Source organism: Anarrhichthys ocellatus, unplaced genomic scaffold (genome assembly GCF_004355925.1).
Source record: "Anarrhichthys ocellatus isolate YVR2014 unplaced genomic scaffold, GSC_Weel_1.0 scaffold24, whole genome shotgun sequence".
In the NCBI taxonomy this organism is placed as follows: Eukaryota; Metazoa; Chordata; class Actinopteri; order Perciformes; family Anarhichadidae; genus Anarrhichthys; species Anarrhichthys ocellatus.
In genome coordinates, this window is record NW_022280054.1 from 1,631,818 (window position 1) to 1,646,654 (window position 14,837).

At 41.9% G+C, this 14,837-nt stretch overlaps 3 protein-coding genes across 3 annotated transcripts in view; 2 read left to right on the plus strand and 1 right to left on the minus strand.

The window, feature by feature from the left end:
- The window catches only part of rab4b (RAB4B, member RAS oncogene family), a 7,424-nt gene extending 1,306 nt beyond the window's left edge, over window positions 1-6,118 (plus strand). Inside the window, exons 2-8 of the mRNA XM_031861181.1 lie at window positions 1,908-1,988; window positions 2,673-2,787; window positions 3,005-3,067; window positions 3,860-4,014; window positions 4,136-4,231; window positions 4,341-4,518; window positions 4,611-6,118. Of these exons, the coding sequence (XP_031717041.1) occupies window positions 1,908-1,988; window positions 2,673-2,787; window positions 3,005-3,067; window positions 3,860-4,014; window positions 4,136-4,231; window positions 4,341-4,456 (626 nt within the window). The 3' untranslated portion in view covers window positions 4,457-4,518; window positions 4,611-6,118. The remainder of the gene's footprint in view (window positions 1-1,907; window positions 1,989-2,672; window positions 2,788-3,004; window positions 3,068-3,859; window positions 4,015-4,135; window positions 4,232-4,340; window positions 4,519-4,610) is intronic.
- A 1,182-nt stretch (window positions 6,119-7,300) lies between these two features.
- Window positions 7,301-12,692, minus strand: ap2s1 (adaptor related protein complex 2 subunit sigma 1). Its single transcript, XM_031861182.1, has 5 exons — window positions 12,543-12,692; window positions 11,879-12,028; window positions 11,473-11,586; window positions 9,533-9,592; window positions 7,301-8,799 (listed from the first exon to the last, which is right to left on the minus strand). Exons 1-5 carry the CDS (start codon window positions 12,543-12,545, stop codon window positions 8,698-8,700), a joined length of 429 nt encoding a protein of 142 aa, XP_031717042.1. The 5' UTR covers window positions 12,546-12,692; the 3' UTR covers window positions 7,301-8,697.
- Window positions 12,361-14,837, plus strand: part of arhgap35a (Rho GTPase activating protein 35a) — a 73,303-nt gene continuing 70,826 nt past the window's right edge. Inside the window, exon 1 of the mRNA XM_031861179.1 lies at window positions 12,361-12,419. The gene's annotated coding sequence lies outside the window, so the exon portion shown is untranslated. The remainder of the gene's footprint in view (window positions 12,420-14,837) is intronic.

Here is a 14,837-nt window from a genome sequence, read left to right on the forward strand (position 1 = left end):
CTTCATTATATGTTTTACTTCATTTGGTCTGTATGGCACTCTTCCATTAGTTTATCTTGTATTACAGAATGGGATTTGTATAACAAAATAGTGTGATCTGTCAGTTATAAAATATCAATGCAGTATTTTTTAGAGTAATTCTGAATTGGACTACTTATTAAAAAGCAATATATACCAACATTTTGGTGGTGTTGGACAATTTTAATATTTCTATAGTCTATGTTGCTCCATGTAGGCAAAATGTAAGTAGGTACTTGAGCTGCAACTATTGATCATTCCTTTTCATTAATGACTTAATCTATAAAATATCAAAATCGTGGAAAATGTCCATCCTGTATTTGGACGGAACAAACGACACTTGTGTTGCTTAGCATTGATTTTGTCCGTTACATCTGACATTTTGAGTCATATTATGTTACTTATGAAATTAAATCTAATCTCTCCCGTTTCCATATTTTCCTTCTGTCGTGTGCACTAAGGCAAACAATTTTATCTAACATTAAGTGCAAATTCCCTGTGCACTTTGTGCACACCAGACCCTCGGTAGACCTGGGCCTCCGTGTGTTAAGTGTTGTCACAGCGTAAGTGAATGCAGATAAGAGTGTTGGTGTGTTCCCTCGAGGGCTCTTTAATATTGATGTGTAAAGAATACAACAGCCTGAGAGGCTGCTATTGAGAGGGCAGTGCTGCATTCCCCTCTGCCCATTGCTCTGACATATTGACAGCTTGATTGTTGTATGCAGATCTCGCATGGGGATATGCGATGTCTGGGAAGACGCTGAGGCAAGCTTTTGATTCCGTCAGTTCTGTTGTCAGGACCGTTGACGGTGTGTGCTTATAAACGCTGACTGCTGGTCCAGAAGAAACCCGTAGGAGCTTGTAGGCTCCTTGTTTTGCTTTCGCCGTTCTCTTACTGTGAATGTTTACCTTCTAGCTTGTGCTGCTTGAGAAAACGCCCGCTTCAACAAACAAAGGTGCACCATAAACTGAGCCGGCTGCGTGTTGGCCCGATGAAGGCGGCTCTGAGAGCACGAGCATAACGAGTTTAAATGCCACGCAGGAACTAAAGATCAATCTCATCGGCTCCTCCTGTTTTCTTCTGATACTCTTTCTGTTGACTACTCTCAGGATGTTCACCTTGCTGGTGATCTCAACAGTAGTCACTAATCCTTTGCCAGGCCAGCACTCCTGCCTGCAGAGCTGAAATTGCACACTGTTGTTGAATTGCAGGCTCTCAGGAGGGAAGGTGTAGAGTGCAATGGTTATTCTCTCTCACAGTCTGAGGAACGCACCACCACTCTCGGATTTCCCGTCATACTCTTACTCTTAGTGGTTCTCTCGCATACACACACCTTTTAATTTCCTCTTATGACCACACTGTTATCCAGTTGGAACTGAAGCACAGCCTACGTATGTAAATGCCCGCTGGCCCGCGCTATCTTTGGTCACAGCACACAAAGGCTGTCTGTGCTGCGTGGATGGGCCTTGCATGTCAGGGGGCGGAGTCAATTTGGGCTCTGGATCATATGCGTGGGTTGGGTTGTAGGGCCCACTCTCCACAACAACATCATCTGTACAGCCAGCTGGTTGTGAGCTAACCTAAGCCACGTTTACTATCTTTGCTCTATTGACATGCGTTATTAAGTGCCTTAGAGTCATTTTCCACCTCAGACAAACAAGCATATTCAATCAGAATCATAAGTAGCAGGTTATGCCGACTGCATGCGAGGCTTTGTGATTAGCAGGCTAATTCGGGGTTGTTGGATACGCTGCGAGTTGAAGCTCAATGGGATTAGGAGTAAATCTAAGGCTCGTCTCTGGGGATGGAAGTGTCAAGAGCAGCAGGTTGAGATTCTCCCCTCACATTGATGTTGCATTGATCTCGACCTCCTTTCCTCTGCTTGCAGACTTCCTGTTTAAGTTCCTGGTGATTGGCAGCGCCGGGGCGGGAAAATCCTGCCTCCTCCACCAATTCATTGAGAACAAGTGTAAGTTTGACCTCCATTAAAGCCTATAAGTCCCATCAGTTTGCATAAGAGTAAAAACATCAGTATGCTCTTACACAGACACACAGGAAGTGACACAGACACAATTAGTGTTGCTGATTTAAATACATTGTTTCATGCCACACACACTAAATACACCCTTTCACTCTGCTGTGAGGTTTCACTCACTTTTCAACAAGTTCCTCCTGAAAGAGTTATTCATTGACCCCCTCCCCCCACCCACAATGAAGCTGTAATTCAGTGATCCAGTTACAAATACAACATTTGAACTATTCATTGAACTTCAGAACTGTGACAGCGTTGATAAGTAAGTGGACCAGTTTCCTCTCGCACACATGCTCGTATTCATTTGAATGAAGACATGTTGGGACCCTGTGCTGTCCCTGGGGAGGGAAAGGGAGGGCAGGTCGACGCTGTTAATCCCATCTAGACTGCTTCCGGCCTCTAATGAGGATGTGAGACGGTTGAAGATAACAGCTTAGGTCTTACAAGCACAACACACCAACATATTGTACATCAGAGGTAAGAGTTGCACGTGAATTTGCCAGGAACAAATGCATAAAGGCATCACTACAAGAACTGTGCTAAAGTTGGTTGTTCTGTTGTGCTTATTGCCGCATGTCTCTTCTTTTGCACACTTTTTTTTTCTCTGCGTTCCTGTTGCAGTTAAACAGGACTCCAACCACACCATCGGCGTGGAGTTTGGATCCCGAGTCGTCAATGTTGGTGGAAAGACGGTCAAACTGCAGATCTGGGACACTGCTGGGCAGGAGCGATTCCGGTAACGGCCTACAATATTTTCCCGCTACGGGTTTGGCAAACTTGTTAACATGAATTACTGAGCACACATCCAGCATCAAACAGTTCCCACTGTCTCTGAGCAGCTCCATTAAACTGATGATACGGGTTAAAAGCGAGGGATTGTTTCTCATTCACCAGCTGATACTGATGTTGTGAATCTATTCTTTTTAACCCAGATGTTTGCTTTCTCTCCACAGCTCTGTTACACGCAGCTACTACAGAGGAGCAGCAGGAGCGCTCCTCGTCTATGATATCACCAGGTAAAACACTTTTCTTTATTAAATGACAAAATAATCATTAAAAACTACAAAAGAAAGCTGAAAACAACATGGCAGTGAGACATTCACAGCAATGATATTTTGAAATGTTGAAATTGGACCTGAAATGTGAATTTCAATTTACTCGCTTTATTTTTACGAGCACCTATATTGTGGTTTTTCAGCCTGTCATGGTGTCACAAAGCTATAGTGTGTCCACACCACCTCTAGAAATTGTGCAATTTTAACGACAGGAGTATCAGAACCCACACACAGGCCTGCTTTTCATACACTTTGTGCAGCGATGGAGGGGTTGTGAAATGAAGATGGAGCGAGTAACGCAGAGAGACTGGAATGTAACACAGTTAGTGTTTGTGTGAATGTATGGGCTGCTGAGGAGGGAGAGATGGAGTGCAGAGTGACAGGAGCTGTAATATAGAGGCGTCCCAGCAGCAGCAGCAGCAAGCGGGAGAGAAAAAGTCCATCACAGAAAGTGTCATCTCAGGGAAAAACAGTCCTCAGAGTGGGGGGGGTGGAGGAAGGAGCATGAAGAGATGGAGATAGAAAACAAGAGTCTTTGGAGTTGGAGACATGTATCACTTCTCACAGGTGAAAAGGGTAAGCAGGATAAATCTAAGATACTGATACTTAAGAGTACTTTAAAGGCCCACATGTACAACATCTGTATGTGACCTGGACCCTTGAGGTTATGCAGATGTTACAGGATGATCCGCTACACAAAATGATAAACTAGCCATTGTGCTGCACCGCGTGTCCCTCTGTCCTGTCTTACAGTCGGGAGACGTACAACGCCCTAACCAACTGGCTGACCGATGCGCGGACTCTGGCGAGCCCCAACATTGTTATTATTCTGTGTGGCAACAAGAAGGACCTGGATGCCGACAGAGAGGTGACCTTCCTGGAAGCGTCGCGCTTTGCTCAGGAGAACGGTAGCTGACGTTAATTCCACATCATCTGGATCATTTTCTGTGCTTGCTTTTCACCATTTGTGCCACCTCACCCCGTCTTTTGTTTCTCATTCTGTCTTCCTTGTATTTTTTACCTCCGTAGAGCTGATGTTCCTGGAGACCAGTGCTCTGACAGGAGAGAATGTCGAGGAGGGTTTCCTGAAGTGCGCTCGCACCATCCTCGGCAAGATAGATTCAGGTACTCTGCTCATTTATCACTACTTGAATGCATGTCACCCGTATATATCTGCCTTTTTAGTCTTACTGTGTAACCGGTCTGACTTCACTCGTTACGGTTCATTCCAAAGGAGAGTTGGACCCGGAGAGGATGGGTTCAGGTATCCAGTACGGAGACGCTTCGTTGAGGCAGCTGCGACAGCCAAGAGGCACCGCCGCACAGAATAAGCAGCAGTGTAATTGCTAGGGAATCGGGGCCCCGCCCTCACTTCAGCCCACGGGCCCACACAGACAGGGCGCCCCCTACAGGTGAGCGGCAGGTCATCCATTTTTAAATAAGACATTGTACCCCTCTCTCATTTTTGACTTGATCACTTTCTCGTCTCCTCCCTCTTCCACAGCCCCAGGTGTTGTTTGGTGTGTGGGACCCTTCTCTCTGCAGCCTCACACACCTTGGATCACCTGGACGAGTGGTCACGGAGATCACTGCGACCCCTGACACTTTGCCCCTGTGTCTGGGCAGGGAGACCCCTCAGTGTGAACACGCTGGGATCATAACGTAAAGTCTCCGTGACGTACCAGACCAGGCAGAGTCACGGGTTGTGTGTGTATGGGCTCCCCTACTGTTGTTTTATCTCTGTGCTTCTCACTCTGGTTTTAGTGTCACCTCCACACTTTCTACGTTTGCACATCATTGTTTGTAAATTATTATTGGTAAGCTATTTTTCTGCATATTCCCTTGTTCAAGCTATTTGAATATGATTCAAGATGAGTTTGGTCAGCGTTTTTTGAGTTGTAATATTCATAAAGGCACTCGTTGATGTTTTGCTTTTTATTATCCATTATTTGAGTTCACTGTACTTTTGCGTAATTTCAGACCTCGATGGTGACGAAGCGATGAACGGTTTTTAGAAGTCAACCTGTCCACATTTTGGTTAAGTATTCATCCAGAATATATTGAAAACCTGACACGATGTAAACGTTTGTCACGGTTTCTTCAGTAATTTGTCCGGATCCGAATGGAAGCAGCTGATTGGTGAGTTTATCCGAAGTGAAGATTCTTTTTAAAGTCACACAGGCCCAAATGTAGAGCCCAGTTCTTCTACCCACTCTAAAATGTGTGTTATGTTGAGGCATTTGACTATTTGCTTTTCATTAAAATGCACCAATATGACATCAAGTGCTGGCCTTAGTAATATACTTGATTGTGGATCTACAGGATATTATTCCTCGTCAGCGTGTCTCTGAACTGTCGGAGGGAATAGTCCAATCACGTCACTGTACATCCACACAGGTGTGAAGCACAAAACAGATTTTTCTCTGTTTTTTACTCCAAAATATCCCAAAGTCTGTAGATTTGCATAATCAGATTTAGTCCCAGTGTCGCCCCGGAGAGAAACAGGGAGTTTCCACTGTAACATGGTTTCCTTTTTTTCGATGCAGCACTGATGACACGGTTTCGCGGCGCTGCCGACAGGAGAAATGAGGTTGCGAGTTAATAACAAAACATCCTGCCTTGCTGTTGAGTCAAAGGCCCTGCTGCTGTCTGAACCACTGAGAGCAGGTCGTACTGACCCAGCCGAGAGGAGATCTTATTTCCCAGGTCTTCTCCCCGAGTGCTAGCACATGTCCTCCCAGACGAACCGTATGCATTTTAAGCTCAAGTGAGCCAACACACTGAAGGGAAAAAGACCGAGTCGTGCAAACATCAGATCCTATAGAATATCATCAGACAGATGGTCAAAGATTATCTTTTTTTAGTTTTCATAAAATACTGGCGTTGTGTGATCATTGTCTCCTTCTGCAAGTGCACTTTTACTTTTTGAATTTTCATTTATATGCTGCAACTATAGAATTGTACATTTTATTTTACTTGAACAGTATACTGTAATAAAGATTTTAAATTGTATACGTTATCATTTCTTACTAAACAACTGAGATCCTTAAGTTTCTGCCATAGCGAGGAGAACTGCTTCTGTCTTAGGTCGTCTTTGTTTATCGCCCCCTGCTGATGTGGAGGTAGTGACGAGAGGACCTTCACTTCAGCAGCCATTCTGATCACAAGTTGTCCTTTTATAATCAGTAAGACGTGTAAATGGTTGACTGCTGTTGAACCAGTCCGCTTGCATTCATCTGTGTGTTTATCGTACAGTTAAATCAAAATAGCCATATGATGAGCATCATTTTCTCACTTCCTGTCTAGATTCAATCACGTGATGAACGCAATCCGACTCAGTTATTACTTAGTAACCGTTATATAATCAACCCCAAATACTACTGTACATTTCAGGTAACCTATGCTGTAAATAAGATGTCTATTGAGCGCGAGTGTTGCTCATTGATTGTAATGAATATGCAATTCCCAGTAAACTGCTTTGTTTTTGAGTTAATCCCTTTTACCCGTCTCCTGGATGTTCATGTCCACGTGTCTTGTCTCTGAGTGACTGCAGGTTCCAGTTAAAGTACATCAGATCATGATAATGGGTAAATCCAACTTCCTTTTTAAACTCTGCTGTGAGCAATAACTTATTACACACCAGCTGACTTAGCAGGCCCTGAAATTTAACAATAGCGTCCATGAAAGTGATTCATTTTCCTGCTTTCATTGTTCAGTCATTTCTGTGAAAGGCAGTGAGGGCGAGGTTAGGATGTCAGAGGACTCGAGATGGAGAGTAAATGTCCTGTGTCCAATTGTCTGGATTTATGTCCCAGGGTCGATGGAGAAACGGCTAGAGTGGTTTAATGTAGCTGAAGTGGATATATCTGCTGATTTATTGATCCTACACAGGCTGTCAAGATGACTTCATAACCAAATTGCATAATTTACTGCGGACGAGCTGATGTGTGACCACTAGATGGTGCTGAAAAATCTCCAGTTCATGTACCTACAGATTGCAAGTTTTAGTCAGTCCTGTTAAAAGCTGCACTAGTCAAATGAACATGTTTAGGGATATTTATTACCATGTTTTTTTAGGACATTCTCTACATATTTACTGACAAATCAGGCAAGAGTCTTGATGGGAAAATATCAATCTAATAAAATGTCCTTTCCACAGAGATTAATCATCAATTAGAAGCAATTGACAGTTGATATTCATGTATCACTTCATATGTTTATTAGATTATTTACATATAATGGGACGTATTGATGTGGGTAGTTAAATTGGAGACAGCAACACAAACAAACATCTTCCATTGACAAACTCACACAGGTGGACAAAAAGGGAAGCAGTACATATTTCACAATTGCCTAATCATTTAAAAAAGAAAAATACAAAAGTTCAACAACAGTAACATTTGAAACCACCTTTGTGACAGGATATGGTTAACCTAGAGTATGTCATGTCGTTTTATAAACATTAAAGTCCAGCGAAGTTCATGAGGCTTATCGGAGGAATTTAAAAGCCAATTTATTTTATGCAATGGCAAAAAAAAAAAAAAAAAAGTTTATGGATCTTACACAAGTAAATGCTCCTCACACACAGTGAGCAAGAACCACTCCTTCTGGAATGCATGTGTCACTTTCACAATATTCAACATACGCAAGATACACTGTATGTACACACACACCATACGACGCAGACTGTAAAATATACTTTCTGTTGTGTGACCAACAAGCACCATTTAATGTAATGTGTTCAAATCATCTGGATCATTAGAAATGCAATGAAAACAATTACAACACCCAGAGCGCAGCCGTCTGAGCCTCCGTAACCTCCACTGTGTATCATCAGCCATGAGAATGTTGCCACAGGTTGCCATAACAAACCGTCAGAATGGCACTCATCCTAAGTACACTCGATTCAATTATGAACCTGCCGGGATGGGTCAATTGCTCTAAAGGGCTTTCTAGTTATAGTTTACGTGTACTGTGATCCAGACACAAAATGAGCAAACGGTCTTTCTTTACATGGATTTATAGAAGTGGCTGTTGCAGGCAGTCACTCTTCATACGTGGTGCTTGTTAGTGACAGTAGTGCCATTAAATGTAATTTGACAGGAGGGCAGGAGGTGGGGAGGAGAGAGAGAGAGAGAGAGAGAGAGCAGTGTCACACTGCTGGATTTACATCAGTGTTTCCACACAGAGAAATGCAGACTAATTGATTACTTTATGAAATAACTCATTTCTGAAGGCTTTGGAAAAGTAAACTGAATATCATGTTGATTGTAACTTAGGCAGTATATGAAATGTCAACACTTTGAAATGTACAGCCTTTCAATACTGGGAGAATTCAGAAGTAGAACAAATACAGAACATTGCAACATATAGACTGCTTTGACAAACAGGTTAACTGAAGCTCCCCATCATATATCCATATGTACACAATATTGTGCATTTCTATTTCTAAAATCACCTCCTCCTGAAGTTTCGGCAAGAGCGAAGTCTGCTCCGTAGAGGCGGGGAAAATGATTTCCAGAGTGACGGGAACGAGGAGTAGGTGAGGTTGGGTATCGGGGCAGCAGGTTCATGGGCAGGTGGTCTGTTTTCTACTCCAGCGACTGGAGCATGAGGAGCTGCTTCAGGACCTTGGTCTGACTGGTCTCCCTGATCTCTCCAGCCAGGAACATCTCATCCACCACCGTGTACACCTTAAAGTGCAGACAAAGGCAGTGCATTAGAGGGGCGGACGTGGCCCAACAGTGTGGTGGCAGGAAATGAGAGGATTCAGGCTGGATTAACAAGGAGGACAAATCCCACAAACCACATGTGGTGTTGTTGGACCTGAAACCCAACAAACCACATGTGGTGTTGTTGGACCTGAAACCCAACAAGTGCCATCAACTCTGTCCCTACGAAAGGTGCATCATCATCATTACTCAACTCCACCTCTGTGTCATCAACATGTAGAAGTAACTGCTGGGTGACAGAGAGGAATCAGTCCTTCAATGCGTGAATGGATGAGCTTGTGAAATAGTTTTGTCCTCGGAGCAGCTAGGCATCAGTGGATGAAATTGGAACTGCACTGTTCAAAAACATTGATTTCTCTTCTATCTGGGTGTAACATGTCAAACGTAGGCGGTGCTTGGTTTAAGTACTGCATTGTGGGCGGATGTTCAGACACCTTAAGTGATTAGTAAGAGCACTAGCAGCTGTTTAGAGGTGTTTGTTGCTTAGCATTTCTCTCCATGAGCAATATACATCCATCACTAGAATGATTGAGATGAATCTCACTGAAGTTGTGGATATTATATCAATTTGACATTGACTGTAATGAAAGAAACATTCCCTCATCTGCCGTTTGTACTAAGCTGCTCCTTCTCTCTGATCAAGGCGATTATAAAATAGTCTCACAAAGCTAAAATGATCTTGCGATGTGCTTACCTTGTAGAAGTTGAACACAAGGTCCAATTCACACACATTGTGGAAATACTCGTTCAGCACCTTACAGGAAAGGGAGGAACAGTAAAAAAAAATGTTATTAATCTGATAGCAGCCAGGAGATAACCAGATAGTCTACTGTGGGAAGACGTAAGAATGTTTGGTGATTGGAGGGTGCAAGTGTTGTAAGATGGCTAACATGGCGAAGTCGAGCCGGTGGCTCACAGCTAACGGTGCTAACAGCGGTGCATAAGTGCTGACAGAGCTAACAGTGTAACCTGAGTTACAAATCGCATACTTTTTCTTTTTACCGTCAGTGTAAACTGCTGCTGTCTTTACAAAGTACAGGCTTTCCTGGCATAGTAAATAGTTTGGTAGAATAGGTTCTACAATTCTGGTTCTACTTCATTATCTGCTCAGGAAGACATTACTCCACCATATCTTTACATAGCTCATAGTTGTTTGCTGCTATATTAATGTTCAGAATATTGAATACAGCTCATTGAATGTTACGCATTACTGCAGATTATGTTGATGCTGTAGCAGCAGCAGAATCCACTTTACAACCAGGAAAGAGGGCGAATTCCACTACACCTATGTGTAGTGGAATTCGCCAAATTGAAATGTAAGTGGTGCTCTTCCCATCTTGTTTCCACAAGAACTCATTTTCAAGCAGTGATACAGCATAAATCACAATGGCAGAACTACTGACCCCTTGTTAACAATTTGCTAAAGTAAATGTTGAAATGAGCACCATGAATTCCTGCCGTGAGCTCGTCTCCTAAATAAAAAAAGCATGCACTGTGTTTATTTTAAATGGGTTATTTCTCCTTGGGCATGGGGTCGTGTGCAACAACACGCTTAGAAAGTGCAACTTAAGACTCGCAGGCATTTCTTCATAGTCAAACATTACATGAAATGACCTTCACTCCCGAGGGCTCCGACTACAGCTACTATTTGTCTTCTTAGCCAAAAACAAACAGTAGAGCCGACCATAAGCTCACAATTTCAGTTGATTTTTTATTCGATTTATAAAATGTTATATTATTTGGAAAGGAAAAAAGCTGTTCACCGGTAATCAAGCAAAGTAAACAGTGACACTCGAGCAGCCCAATTCCTCCTACTACTTGTAAACTAGAAATAAAAAAAACATGATTCTGATTTGAATATTTGTAGATCTGCTGTCAAGCAACATCTGAAATGATCATCAAACGATACTGAAATGCATTTAACTTGCTGTTTTTACTGCAGTAGCACTTCATGGGCCAACCTGAGCAATGACAGGATGAAACTATGCTGGAGCAGGTCATACAGTAGCTGGCACGGACATTATGCGGAAACTTCCAACGATTCTTTTTTAAAATCTGACCAAAATACTTGCACATTACAAAAATAATCAGCTCCAAAATCTGAAATGACTGCATCATTGACACTTTAGTGTGAGTCGCTATCAGACTCAGGTTGTAATCAGTGATCAATTTGTTATTTTATTGCTGGAGGCATATTTCCAGCATCACTTGACTTATCGAACACTGATGAAGTCAATAATGATACACCCTGAACATAAGAATGCAAGATAAACTTTATCCTCCTAATTTGTACTGAAATAGACTGTCACGGGTAAACTGTGACTCACTTGTTGTGCTAGCAACACTCTGATAATCCATATTCTGTTGAAGATTAAACCGTATGTGCTTTATATCACAGCGATTTAGATATTACATTGCACTAAATTCCCACAGAATGCAGGTTTGATATTAAGGAGCCGCAAGACAGTAGAAGGACTTTTTTTTGAAGGAAATCATTAACGGACATTCCTTGAAACAATCAGGCCATGAGAAGTAAATCATCATAGTTCACTTACAAGTGTGGGTGTGTGTGTATGTATGTATATATATATATATATATATATATATATCTCATGTGTTGTGTATGTCTGTTACCTCTACAAAGTTGTGGATCCCCTCGAGGTATGCCAAGTTGTTATCAGTCACGTCCACACAAATACAGAAGTATAGACCAGCATAGCGCCGGTAAATGATCTTGAAGTTCCTGAACTGTGGGAACAAAAAAGATAAAGCCTCTTAACAACTATGTCTTATTATGTCTTGTATTATGACAACAGCAGCAACTTTGCTCGGAGGTAAGCTTCTTAGCTTTACGGTAAAACACACACAGTATGTGTCTGATTACCTTGGAACAAAATGCATAATACAACTGGTCCGCAGACCAGGATTTGGTTTTTTTTGACAGTGTATTTCTCCAGAATGCCATCCATTGGCTGAAATGGTTATTTTTATAATTGTCATAACTGTGCATGCATGCGTGCGATACTGACTAATCCCATACCTCCACAAAGTTGGTGTGCTTGGCATCTCTGACAGTTACCACAGCATGCACTTCCTCGATCAACTTCTGTTTCTCATCATCATCAAACTGCATGTACCATTTGGCCAGTCGTGTCTTTCCTGCTCGGTTCTGGATGAGGATGAAGCGGATCTATGCGACAAAATAAAAAGAATAGAGTTTACAACAGAAATAGTCCAACGTTACTTGTCCTAGATATCTAACGTTAAGAGATATGAAACAGATAATTTATAGATAGGACAAGACTATCTAACGGTAGTGTTACTTTGTATTATCTAAAGAGTTAGCAGTATTTCTCTAGTTATTTATTCAACTGTAGCTAGTTTAAAAACTGTTAGCAATAGCTTTAGCTAACGTGTAAGCTCGCGGTAGCTAAACCACACCCATTCTGTTGACAACTAGATTGTGCAAGACCTTAGACAAAGTCAAAACGATTGCAAGGCGATCTATTTGAGCGACGTGGTAGTCGGTGTCTGTGATAAAAAACGTCGTGACTTCAGATCTGTGGCTTTAGCCTGCTAAGGTAAGTTAGCTAACCGACTAGCTTTGCTAACGTTTTCTACTGACTGAGTGAAGCGGTTGTCCAGCTAGCGGTAAAACGCCACCACTATGAGAGGAAAACACTGTTCATATGTGATATATTTACCATTGTCTCCTAAATGTGGACCTGATAGGCTCAAGAATATCACGTTCCTGACGAATTTTGCGAGGATTTTTTCATATATACATCAGTAATTTCTTCGACCGCTCGTCCGCTACCTTCCTCGAGCTAACAGGAAGTGAGAAACCACACGAAGTTGCGTTGCATGGTGGGAAAAGTAGTTTAAGTTGCGACATTTAGAGCCAGTGGGACGTCTTATGGCACTTCAAGAACCAGCGTCCCTCCGTAGTGTCTTCAGCTGAGTCGCGCCGTGGATCACATGAGAAGATCTATTATTTTCTATTGCAGAAAAATCTTCAGATGTAGTTTCTAATGCGAATATAAACAAACTGTTACTATAGGTAAGCATGGCAGATATTAAAAAACATGTATTGTGACACTGAACATGACTCAATCAGTCGTATCTGTAATGTTTTTAAAGAAACTAAAGGTTACTTTAAAATTGTACTCATTACTATTGTCCAGCTTGACATTTTTACCACATCAAATGTAAAAAATATATATGCCATCTACGTTTTTGAAATTGTATAAATAGTATTTCAGCCATTTCTTCATAATAGTGTTTGAGTGTGTAAGTGTGCTTCAGTGTGTGTGTGTGTGTGTGTGTGAGACAGAGACAGAGAGACAGACAGAGAGAGAGAGAGAGAGAGAGAGAGAGAGAGAGAGAGAGAGAGTGTGTGTGTGTGTGTGTGTATGTGTGGTAGTGTGTACTACATTTGTGATAAACTGCACCTCTGAATAACTTTCATACACTATATAGAAAGAAAAAGTTGCAATACCGGTATATATTTCCACCTCCGGAGGTTACACCATTTGCGGTTGTTTTCTGCAGTGTCAGGGCCCGGTGTTTGTTTACTTGTCTGGGTGTGCAGCCATTCACTGCAGAACATTGCCCAGACAGCTTGGACAGCTTGCCTCTCTGGGCATTCAGGGTGTTTAGGGGGTCAGAGGGGGATGGGGGAACTGTGATTGTCAGGGATTGCAACACTGCGAGTGAAGGAATGTGCTTGCTCTTGGGACCCATAACTATTTCAGCTACAAATACAAAGAGGGTTGATAGAGAAACAATATAAAATGAAAGGGAAAACCAATGATTTAACGATAAACATAGTTTTTCCTCCATATGTGTTTGCAGCTGTGTTTTGATTCTGGTGCGTCTATGGTAAAGAAAGCACAACATGTCGTAACCTTCACATGAAAACTGAATAGCACAAATAACCTTTTGTGTCATAATTTAATAGCTAAATGAACAAGTTGTATAATAGGGTCCGGTGCATGTTGAAAAAACGGTGGTAGGAGAGAGGGATGCAGATTAATCAACAGAAACTTTGACCCCATGCTAATCTTGCTCTGTGTGATTGGGGTCATGCAAATATGACTGAGAACACAGTGACTAATGTGATTGGACAGAAGTGTGGACTCATTAAAACGGTGGGCAGTGCACCTTGAACCCTGACTGACTGTATTTAATGGTGGGTCAAGTTTCAAACTGTCAAAGCACACATAGCGCATTGTAATTTGACAACTCATGTAGGAAAAATATAACATCTGTACTTACAAATAATTATTTCTTATGTTCTGGTTGTGCCATTCAGCAGCCCAGGAGGTGGGATATTGTAACAGCATTTACCTTGACTGTAACTTTGATGACATGCCTCTGACATGATGTCTATATTGCTTCAATGATGCAGTGTTTCAGTCTCAACTATCTTCTAACATGTGAAATTCAATTTCAAATCAATAAATTGGGTTTTAAATCCCTATAACGTATTTGTTTTCATATCAGAGTTTAGATCATCAGATAGGAATGACTATTGGAGAGAGATGAGGTTAAATTCCAGGAGAAAGTCCCAATGCAAGACACTAAACATCTGTTTGAGCTGTTACAGGCAGTTGTCTTGTACAACATTGCAGACCAAGTATGTGAAAGTAGTTGTATTGTCTTTCTGAGAAAACTACTTAAGGATCTTAAAATGTTTTATTGTGTAGTGAAGTCAAAGCACAGACTTCACAGCTATAGCCTTGTGCCAAATGTATGACTCTGGTCACAACATATATAATTATGACTAACCTTTGAGATGATGTCCCCCCCCCCCCCCCAGAAAAAGTATTAAATATTTTCCCTCTGTGCTGTTCGATACGGTTTTAAGTAGGAGTCCTCGGGTGAACGCTCAACAAATCTATTACCCACGGAACAATAAAATCTTGGAGATGACAAATGTTTGACTTTGTACAGGAAAACGGAGATCAGCTGTGAAAGGAAATGATGTGTGGGACATG